Here is a 24017-nt window from a genome sequence, read left to right as displayed (position 1 = left end):
ACGATGAAAATCTTGCGCAAAATTGGCAGCAAAAGAAGAAGAAAAGAGAGAAAAATAAGGAAGAGAATCAGTGTTGTTATTGTTGCGTGTGGTGTACGTTTTCAATGGTTAGAGGAACAAAGAGATGTTTCTTCATCTCTTGTTATCCATTTATTCGTTGCTTAGGGTTTGAAGAGAGAAGACATCGTCACATCTTCATAACCATAATCGTTTTCTTATATCCCTTTCACTTCTTTTTTGTGTGTAGCTTAAGATTGCTATTTTGAAAACATTACTTGATTTTCAGAAGACACAAAAAAACATGTAACACTATCAAATAAGGAATCAAGATAATGAAATTTTTTTACGGTTAGGGCTACATAATGGTCTCTCATGTTCAGCTTCTGCAATTCATGAGATGACATTTAAGTTTCTCAACATCCGATAGTTTCAGTGGCTTCTGCATAAACATTTGAGCTCCACTAGCTAAACATCTGCATTTAAGAGACCAAAAACAGAACACAAGATGGTCTTATAGTTAGTTACTTCCATAGGAAGAAAACAGAGACAAGGTCTTAATTAGATCTCTATTATTCTTACTTGTTGATTCGAGTAGGAATGTTCTCTGATGACATTATCACAACAGGGACCTCTTTCAGATTTGATGACTCCTGCTATAGAAACACATGAGATAATTTGTTAAAATTGAACTAATTAAACCGATAAAACATGTGATTCTTGATTCCAAGAAGTAGTTGTTATAGTTGTTATTACCTTCACTTTCTTGAGTAGCTCGAAGCCTGTCATCCCTGGCATGCAATAGTCTGTGATGATTAGATTCACCTTCAAATCCTGGAGAAAAAAAATACATTTTTGAGTTTTCTTCATAGATTTGTCAGAATCAATATCATGATTTTCGCTCCTACAAGATGTGTCAAGGGGAAAAAAAAACCCATAGATCTTGCTTACATTATTGGTCAGTGCATCAATATGCTGATCTTGATCTCCCAAACCCAAATACTCCAATGCTCTAATGGCATTCTCTGCTGTTGTAACTACAATAATATCACATTTCATAAAAGAATTAATGCCAAAATATATACAAAATACAAAATAAATTAAAATCAGAAAAAATAGGAAGGTGAGAAAAGAATGGAACCTTTGCAAGAGGAGATCTTGAGCAACTTCTCTACAAGTTTACGGTCAATAAGATTATCATCCACGGCCAAAACATGAAGCTCTTCATGACCATGATGATGGTGATGATCATCATAACCCACCTCCATTAAAGATGAACAAGAACCACTATTCATCTCGTTTGTTCCTTAGATGTCAAGTAACTGAGAAAGAAAACAGCTTGACAATAAGCTAAGAAGCAAGACTGGCTCTAGCATTAATACAGGCACCCTTCAGGACATATAGCTTTCAATTTTCCACCACCTCTAATAAAAACAAATTCAAAAATCAAAAAGACAAGGATACATATAGAAAGAAAGTGACAGATTCAGAAAGTGTTGTGGAGTCATGTGAATCTGGTGATGGTATTTATGATGGTTTCTTCTATTATTATTATCACCAACTATTTAATTCCTCATAATTAAAAAGAAAAAGAGCATGGCGAAGAGATTGCATCAAAGAATATCACGGATATCTCGTGATATCTTATTTTTAGGGGTTATAGTTTCAGTATCAGTCATTATACATATAAAGTTGCACGTATTTGTCTTTTGTATGTAGTTACTTGTTAGGTCATGTTCATGGAATCGTGTGTGGGGTTCTTTGTTTTCTAGAGGACCACTTTGAATTATTGCATAATACAAAAATGTAGATAGTGAGATACATTTTGTATAGAACTAAGTTATATGATGATATGAAAAGAGATTTATTAGGTTTCAATCCTCTGTAATAAATCAAGAACCGATTTGATATGATTTTGTTTTCCTGACAAGTAGAAAGATTTTGCGTGTGTTCAATTTGTGTGTTGGATATGGAAGACTGATTCTTTTCGGAAACTGAATAAAGAAACTTATCTGGGTCAGTGACAGTCGTACGGATCTGCTGAGGATCTTATAAGTAGATAAGATATATCTTTTCGATATTAATATACAACTTTTTATTTTATTTTTCCCTTTTCCGGTCAAATCCTTTGAAACTGAAACAGATGAAAGCAGAAAATATAATAATCATTTTAGTTGCAAATGGATCATCATTCTCTTGTATAGATAGAGGATAGATCTCCATGTCTATAAGTCTTTTTCCCTTTCTTGTAAGATTATCTAAGAATCACAGTAATAGAAAATATGTTTCATATATTTGAAGTAATGCAAGTTATAGTGTGAACCGTTCTTAATACCCACTTTAAAATTCCCATAACAGAATAATCTAGTTTTCATAATGTAAGATACATTAGCGAAGGAAACTAAATTGGTTTTTGTCAATATATTTTCAAAACCGGATAGGTAACTGAACAAAAAAATACTTTGGATAATGAGTAAATATAGTTCGACCAAGTTTAATTTAGTTCATTTGGATTTAAAACATAGAATAAAACTAGAATTAACTGTGTGATAAAAAATAACAGAAATAAATACTATTTTTGGATGGTTCCTAATTTAAATATTTAAACTGAACTGATAATTATTAGAGGCAATTCATACCAAATTTCCTTTAATTGTAAAATATATTTTAAACATTTTCACCCGAACGGATCCGAACTAAATTGAATATTCTCAAATGTTGCAGAAATAATGACCTTAATGGACGTCCAACTAACGGCGTCACCTCAGTTTCCAATAGGCATATTAATCTCTTCTCGATATGGGCCTACTAATTAAATCAAGGCCCATTAATATCAAAAGCCGACCTTTCGAATATATCTCTCTCCGAAGCCACCCCTAGTGTCTTGAAACATCGTCTTCTAATCATAGCTATTCCGGCGAGTAGGCGGTTCCTGGGTTTCTCCCTGTGACCATGGCGAACCGGACGGATCCGTTGGCGAAGAACATAAGAGGGACGAACCCTCAGAATCTGGTGGAGAAGATCGTGCGGACGAAAATCTACAATCACACTTTCTGGAAGGAGCAGTGCTTCGGCCTCACGGCGGAGACTCTTGTAGATAAGGCTATGGAGCTCGACCACGTTGGCGGGACCTTCGGTGGTAACCGCAAGCCCACTCCTTTCCTTTGCCTGATACTGAAGATGCTGCAGATCCAGCCTGAGAAAGAGATCGTCGTGGAGTTCATCAAGAACGATGATTACAAGTATGGTTTCTTAACCAAAGCTCTTGTCTTTTGCTTTGGGTGTTTTAAAGGTTGATTCTTGAGAGGATTACAAGTATGGTTTCTAACTAAAGTCTTGTGTGTTTGATACTGCAATTAGCCTAGTCTTAGCTGATGCTCAAGCATATATGTATGTTTGGCTAGCTTTAGATTCATGCGCCTTAGGATTATCAAGCTTGTGTTTGGGTGTTGTAAAGGTTGATTCTTGAGAAGGTTTGACTCTCTTGTGTGTTTCTGCAGATATGTTCGTATTCTAGGTGCATTTAGTCTGGTATTAGTTGTTTCTCAAGCATATGTATGTTTGGCTAGCTTTAGCTTCATGCGCCTTAGGATTATCAAGCTTGTTTTTGGGTGTTGTAAAGGTTGATTCTTGAGAAGATTTAACTCTTTGTGTTTGTGCAGGTATGTTCGTATTCTAGGTGCGTTTTATCTACGTCTCACTGGGTCTGATGTTGATGTCTATCGCTACCTCGAGCCTCTCTACAATGACTACCGTAAAGTGAGGCAGAAGCTATCTGATGGGAGTAAGTTTCGTTTTCATTCAATGAAGTTAAAACCTTTGATTGGTGTGTTTCACTAACTAACGAGGTTTATCTCCTTGGGTTTGATCAGGGTTTTCGTTGACACATGTGGACGAAGTCATTGAGGAGCTTTTAACCAAGGATTATTCGTGTGATATCGCAATGCCACGCTTGAAGAAAAGGTTTGTTCTTTTGCTATATAAGTATAGCTTAATATTAGATTTTTGGTTAATGTGTTGCTGTGATGATAGGTGGACGCTTGAACAGAATGGTTTGTTAGAGCCGAGGAAGAGTGTTTTGGAAGACGACTTTGAAGAAGAAGAGGAAAAAGAGGAGAATGAAGGGATGGCTGACGGATCTGAAGACGAGAAGGTCGTTGCTTTAACTCTTCAATAGTTTGTATTTGTTCTCATCTCTGTTTATATATAGCAACTGTTGTGTTGATACCATCTTCCTCTTCGTTTACAGGATCATCACCGTAGGAGTCCTGAAAGAGAAAGAGATAGGGACAGAGACAGGGACAGGAGACGTGACAGTCATAGGCACAGGTATCTGAATCCTTGCTCTTAGCATTCTATATGTTCTTGTGATATGTTTGTGGAAGCTGTTTTGTTCTAGCTAATGCTCACGCACCATGTCTAGTATTCTCTCTTTTGAATATATGTTTCCTCTTATGGCATCTCAAGCCATCAGCGGTTTCATACAGCTTCCGAAATTGAATTGTGGAGATCCCAACAGGTTTTACTGTACTGACAGTGTACAGTAAGAAGTATGATGGATCAAACATTCTTACACTAGCTTACCTCATTGTGTTTGTATTTATTATATGCCATTATCATTGATGTTGACACCTTATCGTTGGCAGGGACCGTGATTATGATAGAGACTATGACATGGACCGAGACTACGACAGAGACTATGAAAGGGAACGTGGGCGTGGTCGAGACAGGGATAGGGAGAGAGACAGAGACAGAGATCACTATAGGGACCGAGACAGGGAAAGGGAACGAGGCAGGGACAGAGAAAGAGAGAGGGCAAGGCGGAGAAGTAGAAGCAGGAGTAGGGATCGTAAGAGACATGAGAGTGATGAGAGGGAGGAACCTAAGAAGAAGAAGGAGAAGAAAGAGAAGATGAAGGAAGATGGAACAGATCATCCGGATCCTGAGATTGCAGAAGCTAATAGACTCAGAGCATCTCTGGGACTGAAACCATTGAAATAAACCGAAGAACAACCTGTCAAACCGGGACATGGTTCATGTATCCGGTTACTGCTACATCCTATTTCTGTTATGTAAGGAGGTTGTGAGTGTTTTCGCAATTATAGAATCTTTGATGTAGTCTTGATGAACAAAACGGAGTGTTCAGGATATTGTTTGCTCTAAACCGGATTATTCGCAATATATTCTGATTTTGTCATAATATCTTGTTTAAACCGGATGCTTAACCGGTATATGGCATTATTACATGGCAGTATCATTTGTTAGTCAAAGTAGGCATTGCCGATCTGGACCAGGGTAATCCAGGTTCAGTTTATTTAAAGCTCATTCCAATATTATATATGTTTCGATCGCGATTTTTGGCTAATAATATTTTGGGAATTCTAATATCTAATTATATAAAAAAATGTTGGAGTCTCTCCTGCTTTGCCACGTCAGAAAGTCGAAGTCCATAGTGTTGACACGTGTCCGCGTACGCAGCGTTTCATTAAAACGTAAATACAATTTGTTTGGGCTTTTATTATATCTGGGCTTTCATGTTGTACGTATAAACCCAAGTATGTTTCCAGTTTTTATGTCTGCGTAAAGAAGACGTCACTGCCGCGTCGATCCAAGTACAGGCCACCGCCTCTTACCAGAAGAGGTGTACCGGTCTAAGCTTTCATTGGATCTCCGTCATCTACGTTCTCATTCACTCCATTAAACCACCACCTTCATTAACTCGCATTCAATAGCACCTTCACCCTCCTCGATGGTTACAAAAGTTATTCTATAAATAATGAGGTAAGCTTCGCCGAAATTCATCAATCATCATAATACTTTGCTTCAGTATGGAGATTTCTTCATAGAAATAATTGTTGTTATTAGTCTCTCTGTTTTATTCCCTCTTCTCTCCTCATACGTTCATCATTACATTACTTCGTTCGTCCCACACTTTCAAAATTTTAGGATCTATCTTTGAAGTGGTAATCAAAGTTGAAAATTTGATTAACGGATCAAATACAAAACCAGGAGAAGTAGCTTGGAAGAAAGAAAGGAGTATGAATTAGAGGGAGAAGAAACTGAGACAGAGCATCAGCAATTCGGATGGAATTAAGACCAAACGTTTTTTTTTTGTTCTCAAAAGTAGTCAAGGTTGTTATTATTATGTTGCTGTATCAATGGCGAGTTATACGATGGTCTTTGGTGGTCTTTGTGGACTAAATTAAGAATAACGCTTCTGTTGGTGTGTTAATGGCGAGTTATACGATGGTTCCAGCTTCTGCCCAAGGTTTTGCCGTATTATTTTCCGAGTTCACCCTTAAAACAACTCAAACGTCAAAACAGGATATATGTAGGGAAACAAGATAGAAAAAAGAGTCGGAGAGATTTGGAAAACAAATATTTTTTGCAGGACTTACGATGGGAAGTCGTAGAGACGCAAAATATTGTCTTTGCAAGAGCACGGCAAAACTGGCTTGGTTTCTTCATCATGTACGCCAGAGGTTCTTCTCTGATGAATAGTTTATGGCGATGAGGTTCTTATTAGATAGAGTTCTTGGCACTGCTCTGAATCGCTGATGCTCTGCAGAGACTTAGTTCTTACTCTTCACCATCTGGATTTAGCTCTTACCCTGGTCTCAACTGCTCTCGGAACCATCGAATTCATTGGCAAGGCAAGTCCGTCTCTCGCTGGAAAGCCGGAAACCAGGTAGGTATTACTGAGCTTACAACACTGTGGTTATGGATTATGACACTCATCTGTATTAAATTCCCTTGAGATACCTTTTCTTTGAAAAAAAATAAAGTTCCCTTTAGATATGTGAGCTTGATTATAAGATTGATGTGAATATGCTGCTCGGTTCTCATTTTCATGTTCTTAATGACTTAGAATTCAGTGATACAACAATTGAGTTAGTGTTATACAGCTTTCTGGTTTCAATTCATTTTCATCTGTTTAGTTGTTGATTAATCTTATTCCTGTTTGTTTTTCATTGCCTTCAAACCCTCTACTTAGGCTTAGATTGACCCAAAGATGGTTGGAGGTATTGAGATTCCATTTATAATAAGTAACAGCTTATATTCGTATCATCCGGATCCTTATATTCGTATTCCTATGATTTCGTTTGCAGGAACTGACAACACCCATTACTTGGCACTGGTACTTGAAACATCTCATTACTTGCAGTGAAAGCAACCGGCTCTAATGCTTGGATGTCTTGGATACAGGTTCACGAAGACACAATAGGTAGCATCCCACTAATTATCATCCACTCTAATGTTTCGGCAACAACCTCAATTGCAAAACTACAATCACTATTATTTTGAGACTCTTCACTCTGTTTACATTTTTACATTTCGTCCACATACAACTCTCATTTTATACTATAAATTATCTAACATGTGTGCAAACATATAAAAACAATAGAAATAGATTGTACACCCATAATATTGATAGGTAAAAAAGTATACATCGCAAATTCTAATGTAAGGACATGTATATTAATCAATAACATTTTTAAATTTCATAAATAATATATACGGAAAGAGTCAAAAAATAGTAACCAACCCATAACATTCTCTTCCTACGATCAACACTCTAATCGACAATAAAAAAAGTAAATATAAACATAGATTCACAATTACTTAAAAATAAAATATATAATTATATAGTCGAATAAGAGACACGATATAAAATAATGTAAAAATGAATAAATCAACAATTCTACATCACTGAAATAAAAACATAATAAAACTTCAAATAAACAATCTTATTAATCCTAAGAAAAAATTAGTTAATTGTAATGCGAATGAAAGTAAATAAATATTAACAATCAATAAAATGATGAATCATATTAATATAAAACAAAATATTTTAAAATAAAACAAATATTAGACAAAAATCAAACATATTTACTTTAACAATTTAAATTATTTTTAAATTATCATCCCGCCCGTAGGGCGGGCCGGTCCTAGTATTTTATAATTTTGTGTAAGACACATTTCAAATACTTTTTTTTTAAAACTCAACATCATACTTTCCATTAGCCAATTACATAGTTTTCCAGTGTAACAAAATACAACTTGGAGACATAATTCAAAAAAGAAAAAACCTCATTTGCTATCCTGTCTGCCACCTTGTTACCATCTCTACGATAAAACACCACTTTGAGCTCCGGATTTGCCTTCAACACATGGACTATATCCTGTAACAAGGGTTGTAGAATAGGCCAGACCTCCTCTTCCCCACGAATCATCTTGCTCAGTACCAGAGAGTCTGTCTCAATGGCTGTATACATGTGTGGAACGGCTTTTGCACCCGCCCACAGCAGTCTACCAGTCAGAATCTAAATACTTTTAGATATTGAAACTAAATATTTAAGATCTTTAAGTTTTTAATATTTATTTTGATAGTAAGATGAATCTTCAAATAGAGTTTTACAGACTTTTTTGAGATATTTGGATTTTGTAATTGTTTGAATTTGCATAATAATATTGTGGATTCAAATATAATTTTACAATTTAAATCGGTACAAATTTATGTTTCCCGGTTTGGATTTGGTTTTGGATCTCGGATTTTAGCTTTTTCCAAGGCTTAAGCCACAGTGCCCATGAAATCGAATGGGACCCACAAGAAACTTTGCGGGTAAAATGATACGGTTACATAATAATCATTAACCATGACGACGCGCGTGCTTCTCTTGTCCCTCCCACGTCGTCGTTTTATAACTCTCCCCGTGCTCTTCGTACCTTCACTCTCTCAGCTTCCCCTCCGTCTCCACAAGCTTCCGAATTCTCCGGCGGAGAAGCAATGTCCGTCAACGACGGCCTCGATCCTCGGTTCCTATACCATGTCGAAGACGAATCCCTGAGATTCCGCGTCGGAGAGTCCGGTCCCAAGAGCAGGGAGCTCGATCATCGTCGTTTCGAAAGTTCCGGATTCCGGCAAGGTTTCTGCGGAAACGAGAAGGAGGAAATGAGATACTCCAATGGAGATGAGGACGTTTGTATTCGAAGAGGCAGCTCTCTAGTTCAGCCTGGTATTGATTCTTGTAGCTCAATACCTGCAGAAACCAACAGAGGAAGTAAAGATCTAGGTATATACTAGCTAGTTCACCACGGTTGTTGAATCTCTCAGTAGCTAATTCTTGGTTTTACTCAGGTTCAGCTGGTTGGGAACTGGTTGTGAGAGAGGAGGAGGAGGAGGAGGATAAAGCATCTCTGGATTGCCGTAAGGTGATGATGAGTAATGATAGTTCCAGCCAATGTAACACGCAGGCAAAGCGAGATTTTGCTTCTGTTGAGAAGGAGAGAGGCACTAGTGTCAGCTCTTGGGAGTCTCTCAAGTCCATCCTCTCTGATCCTGTCACGTAAGTAAAGGGTTTTTTTTAGCATGCATCACCTTTAGGTTTGAAAGTGTAGGTCTTTTCCACATTCTCAAGGATGGTTTAGTTATATGTTGTACTTTGCTTTTGATAGCGGAGTGTTGATGAGTGATGCTACAATACTGCCTTGTGGACATTCTTTCGGAGCTGGAGGGTTAAAAGAAGTTAAAAGAATGGTAAATAGTTCTCAACCAACCCGTTGAAGATTTCTTGTTGAGACTCGCTAATCAGATATTTGTTGTCAGAAAGCATGTTTCACTTGTTCCCAGCCTACTTCAGAAGGATCAGAAAAGCCAAATCTTTGTGAGTTTAACTACATTACTTGTTTCCGAGAAATACTCATTTCTCCTCAAGAGTAACTTTTTTGTTTTTCTGATCATCAAGTTTATTGGTTTATTCAGCTCTACGAATTGTAGTTCATGCTTTCCGCCAAGAGGAAGAATCAGATCATGTTCACTCGTTGAAGCGAAGGAAAGAAAGGTCGGATCAGGTTTGTGTTTCTTTTACTTATGTAAAACCGTGTAATCTCATTTACAATGAGAAAACCAGATAAGTAGAGTTTATTTCTTCTGATCTGCAGCACAAGAGAACTTTCTGTATTCCAAACATCACAGATACTCCTAAGAGCAGTAGTAGAGGCATTCAGTGTCCTTTCTCCATTGGAGATCGAATCATCATAGAGGTCTGTGATTATCTTCCACCATACCTGAGAATTACATAATCTAGAATATGCTACTTTCATGTTCTTAACAAACGAAAATTTCTATGGCTCAGGGAAACAAAAGGACACCTCCACGGTTTGTGGGACGCAAGGCTGTGATAATGACACATTGCTTAAATGGATGGTTAAGTCGTTTTCCTCTTACTATAAACTTTGCACTCATTTTATCCATTAGATTCTAAAGCTCTTGGAACAAATATGGGTTTCAATTTCAGGTATGTTGTGAAGACAGTGGACAATGCAGAGTCTATTAAGTTGCAACATTGCTCACTTGCCAAGATTCCAGACAACTCACCTTCTGAGGTAACAGTCGCCGAAATGGCGCCGTCTTGGCTGTCTAGCTCATAGCAAACCAGAATATGTAATTCTTCTTATTAGTGTTTCATTATGAAGTAAAGCAACGAGACAACAATCTCTTTATTAAGTCGTGTGTTTTTTATTCAAAGGAAACTTTGCTCTCTTAGAAGAGACATGTGTATTGAAGCAAATGCTAACTTTGTAGCATTGATAAAAACAGATGTCTTCTAATGTTACATATACGACTGACAAAAACTGTCAATCCCGTGTTATTTACACTACATATGGTAACCAACACAAAAGACAATAGACTGTGGGATTAGCCGTGGTCGAGTCACACTAGTCTCCAGATTAGGAACTAGTAGCCGGCGGCTTCATCATGGACAGAAGAAAACTGCAGGTTGAAAAAATAGAAGCTGCAGCCGCCTGAACCGCCATACTAGTCTCCACACTGCTACCATCTTTCCCAAAACTGCATCAAGAAAATTGGTTAGACCGGTCTTTTTTTTTAATGCTTCTACGGAACTGTTTGGTCTGAACTTACTCACCTTGAATCTGATGACTGAGAACTGAAAGGCGAGTACTCATCCATTTGTCGTAGACCTTCGTTGCATCGTGACTGCATTTCCTTCACTTGGTTTAATGACTGTTCCTGCGAATTTCAAAAAACACGGCTTCAAGCTTAATAACCATGGGTATAATCATTCTTTGCTTGAAAGTCAGTGGATATGTACGCACCAGATCTTTCTCTTCATCACAAAGAGCTTTCTTAATCTGATCAAATTTTGCAGACCACTTAATATGATGCGTCTCCGTTGCTGTTTTATCAGAGGTAACATCACCAGAGACATTTGTAGAAGAAGACTCTTTTGATGAAACGAGAAGTGGTAACTCGGCCGTCAAGATATTATGAACTCTGTTCTTACTTTCCTGCACAGCTGCAAAATCATAACATCTCACTCAGATCACTAAAAACTCAATGAGCCAGAGAAGCCCCTCTGCGTAAAACACACACACACACCTGCAAGCCGTCCACTGAGGTCTTGGTGAAGAAAGTCCAACCATTGAGAAGCTACGCTAGCAGCTAAAAAGAAACAAACGTTTTTCCTTTTAAGCATTTCTTTCTGCAATAGATTAATCATCATGCACCAGTACTAACAAAACTCTTCATGTTCCACCACAAGACTTGACCCACTCAGACATTTAGAAGAACAAGGTATATGTGTAGTAAAAGGCACTAACCTTGAACAGCAAGAGACGTGGCTTGTTCCGGGGTTGTAAAGGAATTGTCATGATCAGATGCCCCGGTAGATGGTAACTTAAACGCTAATGCCTTATCTTCTCTGACTGAACCTGGATAAACGAGAGAGTGATCAAAGTCTGAACTGACTAACATTGACATCTTAATGGATTAAAATGGGAATGATATAGATACCTCTTACATTCAAATCAGTATTTCTTTCCCCCACGGTAGCATTTCGAATCAAAGCTTCAATAATAGAGCAGACTTGTTTCTTACTCCTGACATGGTTAATGATCCCCGGGTTCAGCTCCGTCAGCAATCCACTTGGCGCGGTAACATTCGAGAACCTATCCACCTGCTGCTGTTCCTTCCTAGGAGCTTCGTTTCTCTTCTTCACAGAATCGCCTCGTCTCTTATTCTTCTGCTGCTTTTGCGCAGGTACTTCAACAGGAGTAGTAGGTGCTGCAGAGCTCGGTGCTGATACTCCACCCAAAGGGCCAGAGAGAAAACCGTTCCGCTTCATTTCCATCCACCGCCGCATCGAATCTGACTTTTCCAGTGAACCCTCTGCACCACACATCTGATTTGAAACCGAAGGATCTCGTGGACTAACAACAACAACGGATTCAGAAACCTCCCTCGGTTTCAAAAGGCTGCTATTTTTAGAAACAGCATCAACTTGTCCTCCTCGTTGTGACTCACTTTTACTATCATCCAAAGCCTGTTTTCCAGAATTAGCAACCAATCTATTATCATCTTTAGCGGAAACATCCTTTTCTCTCACTACTACCCTTCCTAAACCTTCAGCAGCAGGAGCCACAACCACTTCAGACATCTGTCCACTACTAATTTTAGTATCTGTAGCATAAACATAGAAACAGTAGGAACCTTTTTCAACAACCCATGCGATAACTCAGTGATAAAGATAGTTTCTAAATCTGAATTAAACAGAGATTACCAGAATCCAGATCTCGCACTTTAGCACGTTTAGACCCTAATTCATCTCTCTCTTCTAAACCATCTCCGACACGCTTCTGTCCCGAAAGCTACAAAATTGATAACACCCCAGAGACAAAGAACACAAACCCATAAGCAAATTGTAATAAAAGCAAACTTCGATGAAACATAGAAAAGTCATCGGGAAAGCTTAGAAAAGAAGCAAACCGGAGAAATCGATGCCGGTTCAGACAAAACCCCTCTCTTTTCATCCATTTCCACACCAGAAAGATATCGACTTTCGAGAAACCCAGATGCCCAATTGCGCAGACCGAGTCCAAATAGGGAGATTTGGGAAGAAGAGCAGAAGAAGCGCCCAGAGAAGTGAAGATTCGAAGAAATGATTTCAGGGTTTAGGATCCGGGTGCTGAGTGAGTGAGATTCAGATGGTAGAAGGAAGAGAAATAGATTTTGAATTCAAATTGAGAAGTGAAAAAGGATTAAGTTATAAAGGGAGAGCTTCCTCGCGTTTTCCGCCGCTTATCTTCTACCCTTTTATATTCTCCATCACATCCCCCAAGTTAGGGCTCTTTAGCAAAATAATATAAAGTGCTACCCAAACGACGTAGTTCGGAGCATGTACCGGTTTTAAAAACCAGACCGAACTTTAATTTGGGAACCGATTTTAACCAATCCAGCTGAATTTTCAAGTTTTAATTTTATTTTTATTAAATAAACATAAATGTAAATCTATATAATTTTCCTATTAATATTATGATAAATACAATTTAATTAAATATTTTTTTGAGATTATATAATTAAATATTTAAAATGATGAATAAAGAAAGTTACATGTAATTTAAATTGAAAAAAATCTATTACTTAAAATAAAGATTTGTTTTTTAATCAAAACTGGAAACATATAACAAATGTCAATTTTAAGTTTAATTCTGAAATTTGTGAAAAACTAGTTTTGGCAGTAAATCAGGTAATTTATTTTGGTTAATTTTTTTGAGGGGAAACTGTTTTTTTAAATCACATATATTATCCTTATGGGATAATCTCAACATATAATTGTTCCATTAGACAAATGATATGCAAAACCCAATAGTGCCCTTCGAAAATACAATTAACAAACTAATTATGAAAATATTAAAATATATAATATAAAAATAAACTAATTAAAATAAAATAAAAACATAAGAAATCTCCAAATCATATATATATATATATATTAAACCTAATTTCTTTGGTTTCTCGTTATCGCCGCCTCTATCTCTCTCGAGAACCTCTCTTTCTCGTGGGGCGACAACGACTCCAACTGAAATCAACTATAATCTAGCGTGAATCTCTTCTTCTTCAACTCTACTCCGGGTAAATCTCTTTATTTTCAGCCTAATATATTTTTCTCCCGTCTAAATCATGTAACATCGACTCTTCTCCTTTCGTATTTTATTTTCATGTTTGATAATCTCTTTGTCGGTTCTTCTATGTCCTAGCTATAGTGTTTTGGTAATCTCCCACAATTTCATTTTCATTCTCTTCACGTTGTTCAATCGTAGTTATCTCTGTGAAAATCAAATTGATTCGTATTTATTAAATGTGTTTTGTCGTTACCATTCGAGTTTGTGAAAAATATTGATTTTCTTTTGAGATTGTGTTTTGTTGTTACCATACGGGTTTGTGAAAAGATTTTGTGAAAATATTTGTTAATTTTGGCTTTGTGTCTTATTTGTTTTCTTGTGTATGCGTTATAAACTATGAAGAGATTGGTCATAATTGGTTTGTTCTTGTATTTTGTTTTCTTATGTGGTTATTGGTTATTCTTGGTATCAGTTATTAGTTATTGTTGTCATTAAAACTAATGTCAATTATTTGGATTTTCTTGCCTAGCTTTATAGGTTACACACAATCGAATTGACTGATTCTTTTTTAAAAAAATCCAATTGTCTTCCCTAGTTTTATAGATTCTTTTTTTAAGTTCGCGATTGTTTGCAATGATCACTATTGAACATCTTGATATATTCATCAACTAAATATATAGATAACTCAAATCCAAATAGACATCAGTTTCTTCGAAACCATAATCCCCTAAAACCATTTCTTGAATTCTTCTAAAGTAGATCTCAATTCCAAGCGAGTAACCTTTCACTTTTCCCTTCTTCCACGGAGAATCTCCATCTTGTAGCTGAACCCAATTCCCATACATCACATGAGGCATAGATATGCATCATGTGATACATCATGTGATGATCACTTTTGAACATGCTGATGTATTCATCAACTCAATAGGTAGATAACTCAACTCCTAATCGACATCAGTTTCTTCGAAACCAAAATACCCTAAAACCATTTTCTATAACTCTTCTAAAGTAGATCTCAATTCCAAACGAATGACCTTCCCTTTTTCCCTTCATCCACACAGAATCTCCATCTTGTAGCTAATCGACATCAGTTTCTTCGAAACCAAAATCTCCTAAAACCATTTTCTATAGCTCTTCTAACGTAGATCTCAATTCCAAGTGAATAACCTTTCCCTTTTTCCCTTCATCCACCGAGAATCTCCATCTTGTAGTTGTACCCAATTCCCATACATCACATGAGGCATAGATATGCATCATGTGATGATCTCTTTTGAACATGTTGATGTATTCATCAACTCAATAGGTAGATAATCAACTCCTAATCGACATCAGTTTCTTTGAAACCAAAATTCCCTAAAACCATTTTCTATAACTCTTCTAAAGTAGATCTCAATTCCAAGCGAATAAACGTTCTCTTTTTCCTTCATCCACGGAGAATCTCCATCGAATTTCCAACTTGTAGCTGCACCTAATTCACATACAACACATGAGGCATAGATATGCATCTTGTGATGATCGCTATTGAACATCCTGATGTATTCGGCAACTCAATAGATAGATAAATCAACTCTTAATCGACATCAATTCCTTCGAAACCAATATTCCCTAAAACCATTTTCTGTAATTCTCTTAAAGTGGATCTTAATTAAAAAGCGAGTAATTTTCCCCATCTCTCTTCATCGATGGAAAATTTCCTTTTTGATTATACATAACACAAGCATATATATACATCATGGAAATTTTTTTGTGAAAATCAAGAGAAAACATAGGTGTTTGAAGAAGAAAGGCTAATACGTGTTTTTTTTTGTTTTTTTGGTAAACGAAATCAATTTTTTCGAATATAAAAACAAAGTATTTGTAAATATTTTCATAATTGCACTTTCCATATTTTCGCAAATTTGTTTATGATTATCCATAGAATACACATCCTACTATATGTACAAACAAGACAACATGTTTGATATCTATTTCTACAGATATTAGATTTTTGAGTCGTTTGTAGATTGTTTATTCTACAAAATTTAAAGTGATAGGTTAACCGAAAATGTGCATTCCAAAAATATTAGATAATTTTATTTATGTGGATTACGTATTCTAATCAAAGTATATTCACTAATAAAATGTGGATTTCTATTTACACTAAGCCATGTTTTGAAGAAAATTAAAATCTGCATGCTTTAGAACAAAATCTGAAATTTTTATTTAAATATTTTTAGAACTCAAAAATATACCATGTCTTGGATCGTTCTTCTCTCTCTCTTTCTTACAACTGTCTATTACCGCTCGGATTCGGACAGCGAAAGAGAGAGATAAAAGATATACCATGTTTTTATGAGATAAAATCCTTTTTATACCATTTTTGCTCTTTAATACTTTTAGATTTGTTGTTCAAAAATATTTTTAGATTCGTTGCTCAAAAAATACTTTTAGATTTATCAAAAAAAATAAAGCAAATAGTTTAACAAACCAAAAATATGAAAATAGGAATATTGAAAAATAAATATATCAATGTTGTGGTATATTTTTGGGTTCTAAAAATATTTAAATAAAAATATTTAGATGATTGTATTTATGTGGATTACTTATTCTAATCGAAGTATATTCACTAACAAAATGTGGATTTCGATTTACACTAAGCCATGTTTTGAAAAAAAATTAAAATCCGCATGCCTTAGAACAAAATCTGAAAATTTTATTTAAAGATTTTTAGAACCCAAAAATATACCACAACGTTGGTGTATTTATTTTTCAATATTCTTATTTTCACATTTTTGGTTTATTAAACTATTTGTTTTATTTGTTTTAATAAATCTAAAAGTTTTTTTTTTAGCAACAAATCTAAAAATATTTTGAGCAACAAATCTAAAAGTATTAAAGACAAAAAAGGGTATAAAAAAGATTTTATCTCATAAAAACAAGATATATCTTCTATCTCTCTCTCTGGCTGTCCGAATCCGACAGGTAAGACTGTTGTAAGAAAGAGAGAGAGAAGAACGATCCAAGACATGGATCATGATCCTTCAAACGCGAAACCAAACCAACACCCACCTCTAACCAACCCATCTCCGACGTCGTTTCGAGGCCCCAACCATAGGCGAGCCCACTCCGAGGATCAATTCCGTCTCCCTGAAGATCTAGACTTTTCCGAAACCTTCAGCGGGTTCTACGATCTTGGATCCGAAGATGACCTCTTCTGCTCCTACATGGACGTTGAAAATCTCGGATCCGGACTCGGACCCGGTAATGATAACCCGTTTCCCGCTGAGAATGGAGGTGGTGGAGGGAGAGAGGAGGAAGGTGGGAGGGAGAGACCTAGACATAGGCATAGTGTCTCAGTTGATGGGTCTTCGAGTTTGGAGTCGATAGAGGCTAGGAAAGCTATGACTCCTGAGCAACTCGCTGAGCTTTGGGTTGTTGATCCCAAGAGAGCTAAAAGGTTTCGTCTTTTTTTGCTCGTTTCTTGTGAATTGTGATAATGATTTGATGACGTCTGGTTCTTGTTAAGACTATAGCTGACATGTCTTGTTTAACAATTTACGGGAAAAAGGTGTTTTTTTTTATAATATTATATCTTTTGATGTTGATGTGATGTGTGATGAGTTACATCACTTTTGTTTGACTCTGATTCTCGAATCTCAACGATAATTAACTGAAATTTAGTTAGCTTCTAGTATGCTTGATTTGCTACGTCTTTTTGGATGAGAGAGACTATGAGGGTCCCATAAGTATTATATTATATATTTTTATTTGTGTTTGGTACTTTTTGTATGGCTTGAATAAGTTTCAAGTCTTATAACATTTCCTTGTAGTGGTCTTTGGTTATTACATCAATGTTCTTTGACTCTGATTCTTGAATCTCAGTGATAACTGAAATATAGTTGTTAGCTTCTACTATGCTGCTTTTTGTTTGAGAGAGACCATGAGGGTCCCATTAGTATGCTTTTGTCTGATTAAAATCTCAAGTCGAATTTTTTATTGCAATTCATAAATGATGTGATGGCCCCCAGCTTTTTGTTTGATTCGTCGGTTCAATATTGTTTGGTTAGAGATTCTAATTGATGATTCAAGTCTTATAACATATCATTTTGGTAGTCTAATTGATGATTCAAGTCTTATAAATGCTGTTGTGAACATTAGAGTGGAAACATTCAGCATTCTCTATTGATTGATAATTTGCTTCCAGTAGCTAATCGTGTATGGTTTGCAGGATAATGTCTAACCGACAATCTGCAGCTCGTTCAAAAGAGAGAAAGACTCGGTACATAATGCAGCTCGAGAAGAGAGTCCAGGCCTTGCAAGCTGAATATGCTACCCGTTCTGCATACCTGTCTTTGATCAATGTATCTTCTTATTACACGCTCCACTTGCTGTGATAATTTCCCTTCTGCTTGCTGCCTAATAATTAACTTGCTTCTTGCAGGGAGACATAGATGGGTTGTTATCTGAGAACACAAAGCTCAAGCTTCAAATACAGATGGTGGAACAAAAAGCCAAGTTGCATGATGGTATGTTAATCCTTCTTCTCATCCTCCTCATTTTTCTGTTTCGGTTTCAAAGGTCAATTTTATCTGATGATTCTTTCCCTTACGCAGCGCTGAACGACAAAATGAAAAGGGAGTCCGAGATGATGAGGTTCGCAGCAGCGGGACAAGTCTCACACTCTGATGCTTATAACCTCCAAATGGCTCGCATGCAATACTCTCAACAGCAAGCATTCTTTCAGCAACAAGCTGATGCTCAGAACATGCAACAAATGACTCCTCAGTTTCATCACTTCCAGCCAAACAACAACCAAAACCCTCCGCTTATGCATCATGCTACTTCCAACGCCTCTGGTCAATCTCATTCCTATGCGGAGGAAGACCATCTTGGCAGCTTACAGGGGCTTGACATTGGCAATGGCTCAAACTTTGGTAGGTCTAGTGAAAGCAGCAGCAGCACCAAGTGAGAGAGAGGCTGCCTTTTCTCGATAAACCTTTTCTTTTTCTTCTCTATTGATACCTCATTTTAGCTAAACAAAAACTTACATCTCTGTCTTATACATTCATTATTCTGTGAAACTGGTTTCTCTTTTTGGGGGCGTTTTGGGGTTTCAACTTGTCTCATTACTCTGTTTCCTGGTTCATGGGGGAGCTACCAAAGCCTTATGCTCTTTTGCAACTGCACCCATCCTTGAAAAATGGTGGTTGTGTTTGGATTTGGCTTTTGCCTTAAACCTGAAAAGAAATTGTTTTTATTTTACATCACTTCTTCTCTTTTGTTGTTTCAGTAATTTACATTGTAGGAAAGTTTAGTTTGATGGTTAATAGCTCCATGTTACTTTTGCTTCAATCACAAGTTCTTAGTACTACTCCCATAAGAACCCTAATGTCTGCAATCACTTTCTGGTTCCGGTTCTTCACTTGTCTTAAAACCGCGCACTAGGATTCAACTACTAGAATCAGACCGACATAATTTCATCAGAAACATTAAATCTAGTTGTTCTTATGGTAAGGTAATCAATCCTCGTGTTCTTAAGTGTTCAGTGTTGGATACATGTAAAAATAGTTGGTTTGACTTGTCTGCTAGTGTAGAAGGAAAAACAAACTAAAGTAAAAAAAAACTTTGTGGCATGAAGTAAACAAATGTAAAGTAGAGATAAATTAAAGCTCTCTGATTCTTTTTGCCCACTATCTAAATCCCATCTTTTGTTCTCTTCTCTCACTCTCACAGACGCATTTTGCAAGCTGATACACTTAATTCTCCTCCCTATATAAACACTATTCTCAATCAACATCGATCATACATTTAACATATTAAAAAAAAAAACATATTAAAAATGGCAGTTTCAGTAGCCGTCTTAACAATACTCTTTGGTGTTCTAGGTAAGACACAAATCACATAAACCAACCTAGACATGTTGAAGCAACTTAATCGGTACTAAGTACCAAACAACAATACTAAATACTAGCTCGCATAAAAATCTCTGAACTAAATTTTCAGAAAATCACTTAAGTTTATCTTGTGTCGGCTCAGAAGTTGGGTCATTGAAATGACGTTCTTTTTGGACAATGACTGTTCTTCATGGACGGAGTTACGACCAGTCCCAACAATTTTGGGGCATCCAAGAGACAAACAAACGCCTTGTGATGGTCATCAGGTTTTTTCCGGCTTCAATATTGATGAGCGTTTAACTGGTCGTGTTGTTGTTTTCATCCAGTGATTGTAAGTTTTAAGTTTCTTTTGGTTTTGTAACAAAAAAGAAAACTAAACCATTCAAAATTTTATACATTCACTCGATTGCGTTCATAGTAGCTAAATGTGTGACACTGAGAACCTTATACTATTAAAACTAACTAACTCAACCACTTATAAGATTCTTTGTCAAGAACATCTTACCAAATGGCGCGGTAGTTTTCAAAAGTAAAGCTAATCCCAAATTAATTATCATTCATATACCAGCTTGTGTTGACTAATCACATACAATAACATAGCGATTTTCGTAAATCGATTAACTAGCATCACAAATTTTGGATTAATAAAAAGTCTTAAACCCTTTTTTGCTGAAATTCAAAATATTTTTTCTACATAATAAGGAAATTTTTTTTTTAAACATCTTTAAGGAATCATGAAGCAGCCTGGCTAAAAACGAACCATATATGGCTGTGCTAGGTTGATTACCTTTAAGACATAGGATAGTAACTATGTAAGGGCCACGAAAATGACGTATCCGATAAATGCATGAGAAGAGAGCCTCATGCATGTGCTTTGTAACATGGTAGGACCATCTACTATCATATTTACGATCTTTTGTTTATTAGTGGCTTCTCTAGTCAATCTAGGCCATTTAAATAGCTGAGTAATATAACTGTTGTAATCAAAACCCGAGCTAATATTAATAAATATTGGAATATTTCTGAATACAAACTAGATGAAAAGTTGGAAACGATTATTCTAACTAATTTTTTTTTTTTTTTGAAAAAGTATGTACTCTGACTGCATACCAACGAAAACGTACTGAACTTTGAGTAGCTCAGTTGAAAACCAGTAGATAATTTTCCCGATAAACTTGTCTATCAAAATTGACCGGCGAGTTAAACCGGCTGAAATTAGACTAGAGTTTAGTCTTGAACCCTAAATTCATCATGGTAATCCCCACCATCTAATATTATAAAGTGAACTACTTCCATATTCCAATGTATTCACGTTAGTTTTAAAGATTGACATTGTGTAACTGCATCAATAGCAAAAGAAAATTACAACATCAACATTTTAATCGTGTAATACTTTCATAAGAGTAGGTTGGACATACCGATGACAGTTATAACGTCTTGTGAATATAAAGGAATTTTGTTAACTACCTTCAAAAACAAGAGATAAGATCATATGACCAACTTAAAATAAGAGACAAATGAATAAGGCTTGTGTTTAGAAGCATGTGCAAGTAGGGGCCACTTGATTAGGAATCGTAGTTGGTCTAACCGCAACATTTGCATGTGGCCACAACCTTCAAAGTCCCCCCTGATCTTATAATATCATAAATAGATACAGTTTTATTATCTTGGCTGTTTAATTTGTTGTCCACAAATATTATACGATACAAAATAAAACTTATCTCAAACAAATACTAGAAAATCAAAAACAGTTATGACTATTCTCAAGAATAACGTTGGCCTACATTGTTGACTTTTACTACTAGTTATCCAAACAAGTTACCCATTTGGCCATATCTTGAATTTTATGCTCAATTTACGAAAAAAAAACTACATCATCATTGGATACATACCAAAAATTGATGAGATACATTGGGATTTAACGAGAAGTATTAGGCGCAATTCTCTCGCAAATTGGCATAAGTATATGGCTGCCTAAGAAGATGAGAGAGGAGACTAATCAATATACTTAGTAGACACACCATTTTTATTAATAGTATCTCTTGCCATTATTATAAAGTCCAAAACTCCTATATATACTCGGTCCCTCCACGTTTGATCCCATATCAGTATCACGATTCTCACCAAAAAAATCAGATACTCAAAACTGAATTAACCAACCCCCAAACTTTCAAAGTCTAGGCTCCACAAAACAAAAACAAATTAAAATGGATATTACATCAGACTCCAAATATTCTATCATCTCAATCATATCCATACTCACTTTATTATTCTTTCCCCAAGCAGCTCATGGAGACGATGGGGGTTGGCAAGGTGGTCACGCCACGTTCTACGGTGGCGCCGACGCTTCCGGCACAATGGGTATGCTCATGAGTCATGACCAATAACAACAAACACGCATGTTAATTAGCTATAATCTTGTCTCTTTTTACATGCGTATGTTAGCTAACACATAACGTATCTAAATATGATCAGGCGGAGCTTGTGGCTATGGTAATCTGTATAGCCAAGATTACGGGACCAATACGGCGGCTCTTAGCACAGCTTTATTCAACAACGGACTCACGTGCGGTGCGTGCTACGAGATGAAGTGCAACGATGACCCAAGATGGTGTCTAGGTTCTACTATCACCGTCACAGCTACTAACTTCTGTCCACCGAACCTTGGCCTCTCCAACGATAATGGTGGATGGTGCAATCCTCCTCTTCAGCATTTTGATCTTGCCGAACCAGCTTTTCTCAAAATTGCTCAGTACCGAGCAGGCATTGTCCCTGTCTCTTTTCGAAGGTGAGTTATACTTGTACTTATAACTTGAAAGGCAAGTAAACTACTAAACCATTGCAAAAAACTTACTTAACCATTGCAAAACAAACAGTTTTTTTTTTGTCACAGAATTGCAAAACAAAGAGTTAAAACTTAAAGAATGTTCTAAAAACAGATTTAGGTGATGGTAAATCAATCGTTGATGAAACAATTTTCTTAAAAGTCGTTTCAAAAGATTAAAATCATATTAGATCAGTCTAAACCAATTAAATTAAGTTAAATAGTTAAACAAAGTAAAAAAAAAGATTACGATTAATTTAATTATATCTTCTTCACCATCAATTTATCTGCAATTAAGTGGTCATTTTTCTCTTCCAACTTTATTTTTAGTGTTGGTTCACAGTTTGTCTCGCTTTTTATATTTTATAATTTTATTCAAATTAAAAATATTTAATGTAAATGGAATAAATAAATAATTGTTAACATCTAGGTTCATATAGGTTCGTCAATCAGCAAGTCCTATACAAAGTAACTTATAATTGCCATCGAGCTATTTCTTTAACGTTGAACTGAACTAATGAGTTATGTTGTTTTCAATGGTGTATAAATGCAGAGTACCGTGTATGAAAAAAGGAGGGATAAGATTTACGATCAACGGACACTCATACTTCAACCTAGTTCTGATCTCGAACGTAGGAGGAGCAGGAGACGTCCACGCGGTCTCGATAAGAGGCTCAAAGACAGGGTCGTGGCAAGCTATGTCTAGGAACTGGGGACAGAACTGGCAGAGCAACTCTTACCTCAACGACCAAAGCCTCTCGTTCCAGGTCACTACCAGCGATGGTCGCACCGTCGTTAGCAATGACGTGGCTCCTTCTAATTGGCAGTTTGGACAAACCTACCAAGGCGGTCAATTCTAAACCTTTTTCTGTGCTCACGTGGCTGCATATTGTTGAGGTGGCTCCGTAAACACACCCATCAAGTCTTTTGTCAAAAAAAAAAAATCACACCCGCCATAGCTTAGCTTTTTTTTCTCTTTTTTTACGAACTGTTGGTTTACTGATTGCCTCCAAAGAGCAAAGGTTTTTCATTTGCTATTTACATCTTTTATTGAATTTAGCCTTTTGGCATACTTTGTTTTTCCTTGTAATCCAAAATATCTTAGCAGCCTTTTAGTAAAATTATCATCATAAATATGTTGCAATCTTTAACTCATTTGAATGTGATCTGAGCCTACTAATATAATATCAAAATCAGGTTTTAAAATCTTTTGATTGTGGCACAACTGGAGATGTTCAGTCCTACAAACTTCACGTTGCAAATGTCTAATTATAAACGTGAGGGGATGTATTAGAGTATCCCACACCAAAAAAGTTGAAAAATTTGTGGACAATATATAAGTACAGTATATGGTTCTTCTCAATTTTTTTTTTTTTTTTAACTTTGGATACATCACCATA

The 24017-nt window shown here is 36.2% G+C and overlaps 6 protein-coding genes across 7 annotated transcripts; 4 read left to right on the top strand and 2 right to left on the bottom strand.

Moving 5' to 3' along the window:
* Positions 1-192: 192 nt before the first annotated feature.
* On the bottom strand, positions 193-2641 carry LOC103857946 (two-component response regulator ARR16). Of its 2 annotated transcripts, none has more exons than XM_009135200.3 (5): positions 1139-2641; positions 949-1034; positions 754-831; positions 580-653; positions 193-473 (listed from the first exon to the last, which is right to left on the bottom strand). In XM_009135200.3, the coding sequence occupies exons 1-5, from the start codon at positions 1290-1292 to the stop codon at positions 377-379; spliced, it is 489 nt and encodes a 162-aa protein (XP_009133448.1). In that variant the 5' UTR covers positions 1293-2641; the 3' UTR covers positions 193-376. The 2 variants fall into 2 exon arrangements, with proteins under 2 accessions (XP_009133448.1, XP_009133449.1); XM_009135201.3 differs by having other exon boundaries at positions 580-650; positions 1139-2611.
* Positions 2642-2868: 227 nt separating this feature from the next.
* On the top strand, positions 2869-5197 carry LOC103857945 (pre-mRNA-splicing factor 38). Its single transcript, XM_009135199.3, has 6 exons — positions 2869-3239; positions 3660-3781; positions 3870-3960; positions 4030-4150; positions 4247-4326; positions 4644-5197. The coding sequence occupies exons 1-6, from the start codon at positions 2950-2952 to the stop codon at positions 4996-4998; spliced, it is 1059 nt and encodes a 352-aa protein (XP_009133447.1). The 5' UTR covers positions 2869-2949; the 3' UTR covers positions 4999-5197.
* Positions 5198-8670: 3473 nt separating this feature from the next.
* LOC103857942 (U-box domain-containing protein 63) lies at positions 8671-10613 on the top strand. The gene is made up of 8 exons (XM_009135197.3): positions 8671-9071; positions 9137-9344; positions 9454-9535; positions 9605-9662; positions 9761-9849; positions 9940-10041; positions 10134-10204; positions 10296-10613. Exons 1-8 carry the CDS (start codon positions 8786-8788, stop codon positions 10426-10428), a joined length of 1029 nt encoding a protein of 342 aa, XP_009133445.2. The 5' UTR covers positions 8671-8785; the 3' UTR covers positions 10429-10613.
* Positions 10557-13721, bottom strand: LOC103857943. The gene is made up of 8 exons (XM_009135198.3): positions 12785-13721; positions 12579-12666; positions 11813-12478; positions 11620-11730; positions 11399-11461; positions 11116-11315; positions 10926-11029; positions 10557-10849 (listed from the first exon to the last, which is right to left on the bottom strand). Exons 1-8 carry the CDS (start codon positions 12830-12832, stop codon positions 10729-10731), a joined length of 1401 nt encoding a protein of 466 aa, XP_009133446.1. The 5' UTR covers positions 12833-13721; the 3' UTR covers positions 10557-10728.
* Positions 13722-16813: 3092 nt separating this feature from the next.
* LOC103857941 (bZIP transcription factor 18) lies at positions 16814-19176 on the top strand. The gene is made up of 4 exons (XM_009135196.3): positions 16814-17356; positions 18128-18260; positions 18341-18425; positions 18513-19176. Exons 1-4 carry the CDS (start codon positions 16926-16928, stop codon positions 18866-18868), a joined length of 1005 nt encoding a protein of 334 aa, XP_009133444.1. The 5' UTR covers positions 16814-16925; the 3' UTR covers positions 18869-19176.
* Positions 19177-22000: 2824 nt separating this feature from the next.
* EXPA8 (expansin) lies at positions 22001-23477 on the top strand. Its single transcript, NM_001301902.1, has 3 exons — positions 22001-22154; positions 22269-22581; positions 23171-23477. The coding sequence occupies exons 1-3, from the start codon at positions 22001-22003 to the stop codon at positions 23475-23477; spliced, it is 774 nt and encodes a 257-aa protein (NP_001288831.1).
* Positions 23478-24017: the final 540 nt, after the last annotated feature.

The sequence above is a fragment of the Brassica rapa genome, chromosome A03 (assembly GCF_000309985.2).
Source record: "Brassica rapa cultivar Chiifu-401-42 chromosome A03, CAAS_Brap_v3.01, whole genome shotgun sequence".
In the NCBI taxonomy this organism is placed as follows: Eukaryota; Viridiplantae; Streptophyta; class Magnoliopsida; order Brassicales; family Brassicaceae; genus Brassica; species Brassica rapa.
The sequence above is the reverse complement of the archived record's forward strand: the minus strand, read 5'-3'. Positions and strand labels throughout refer to the sequence as shown.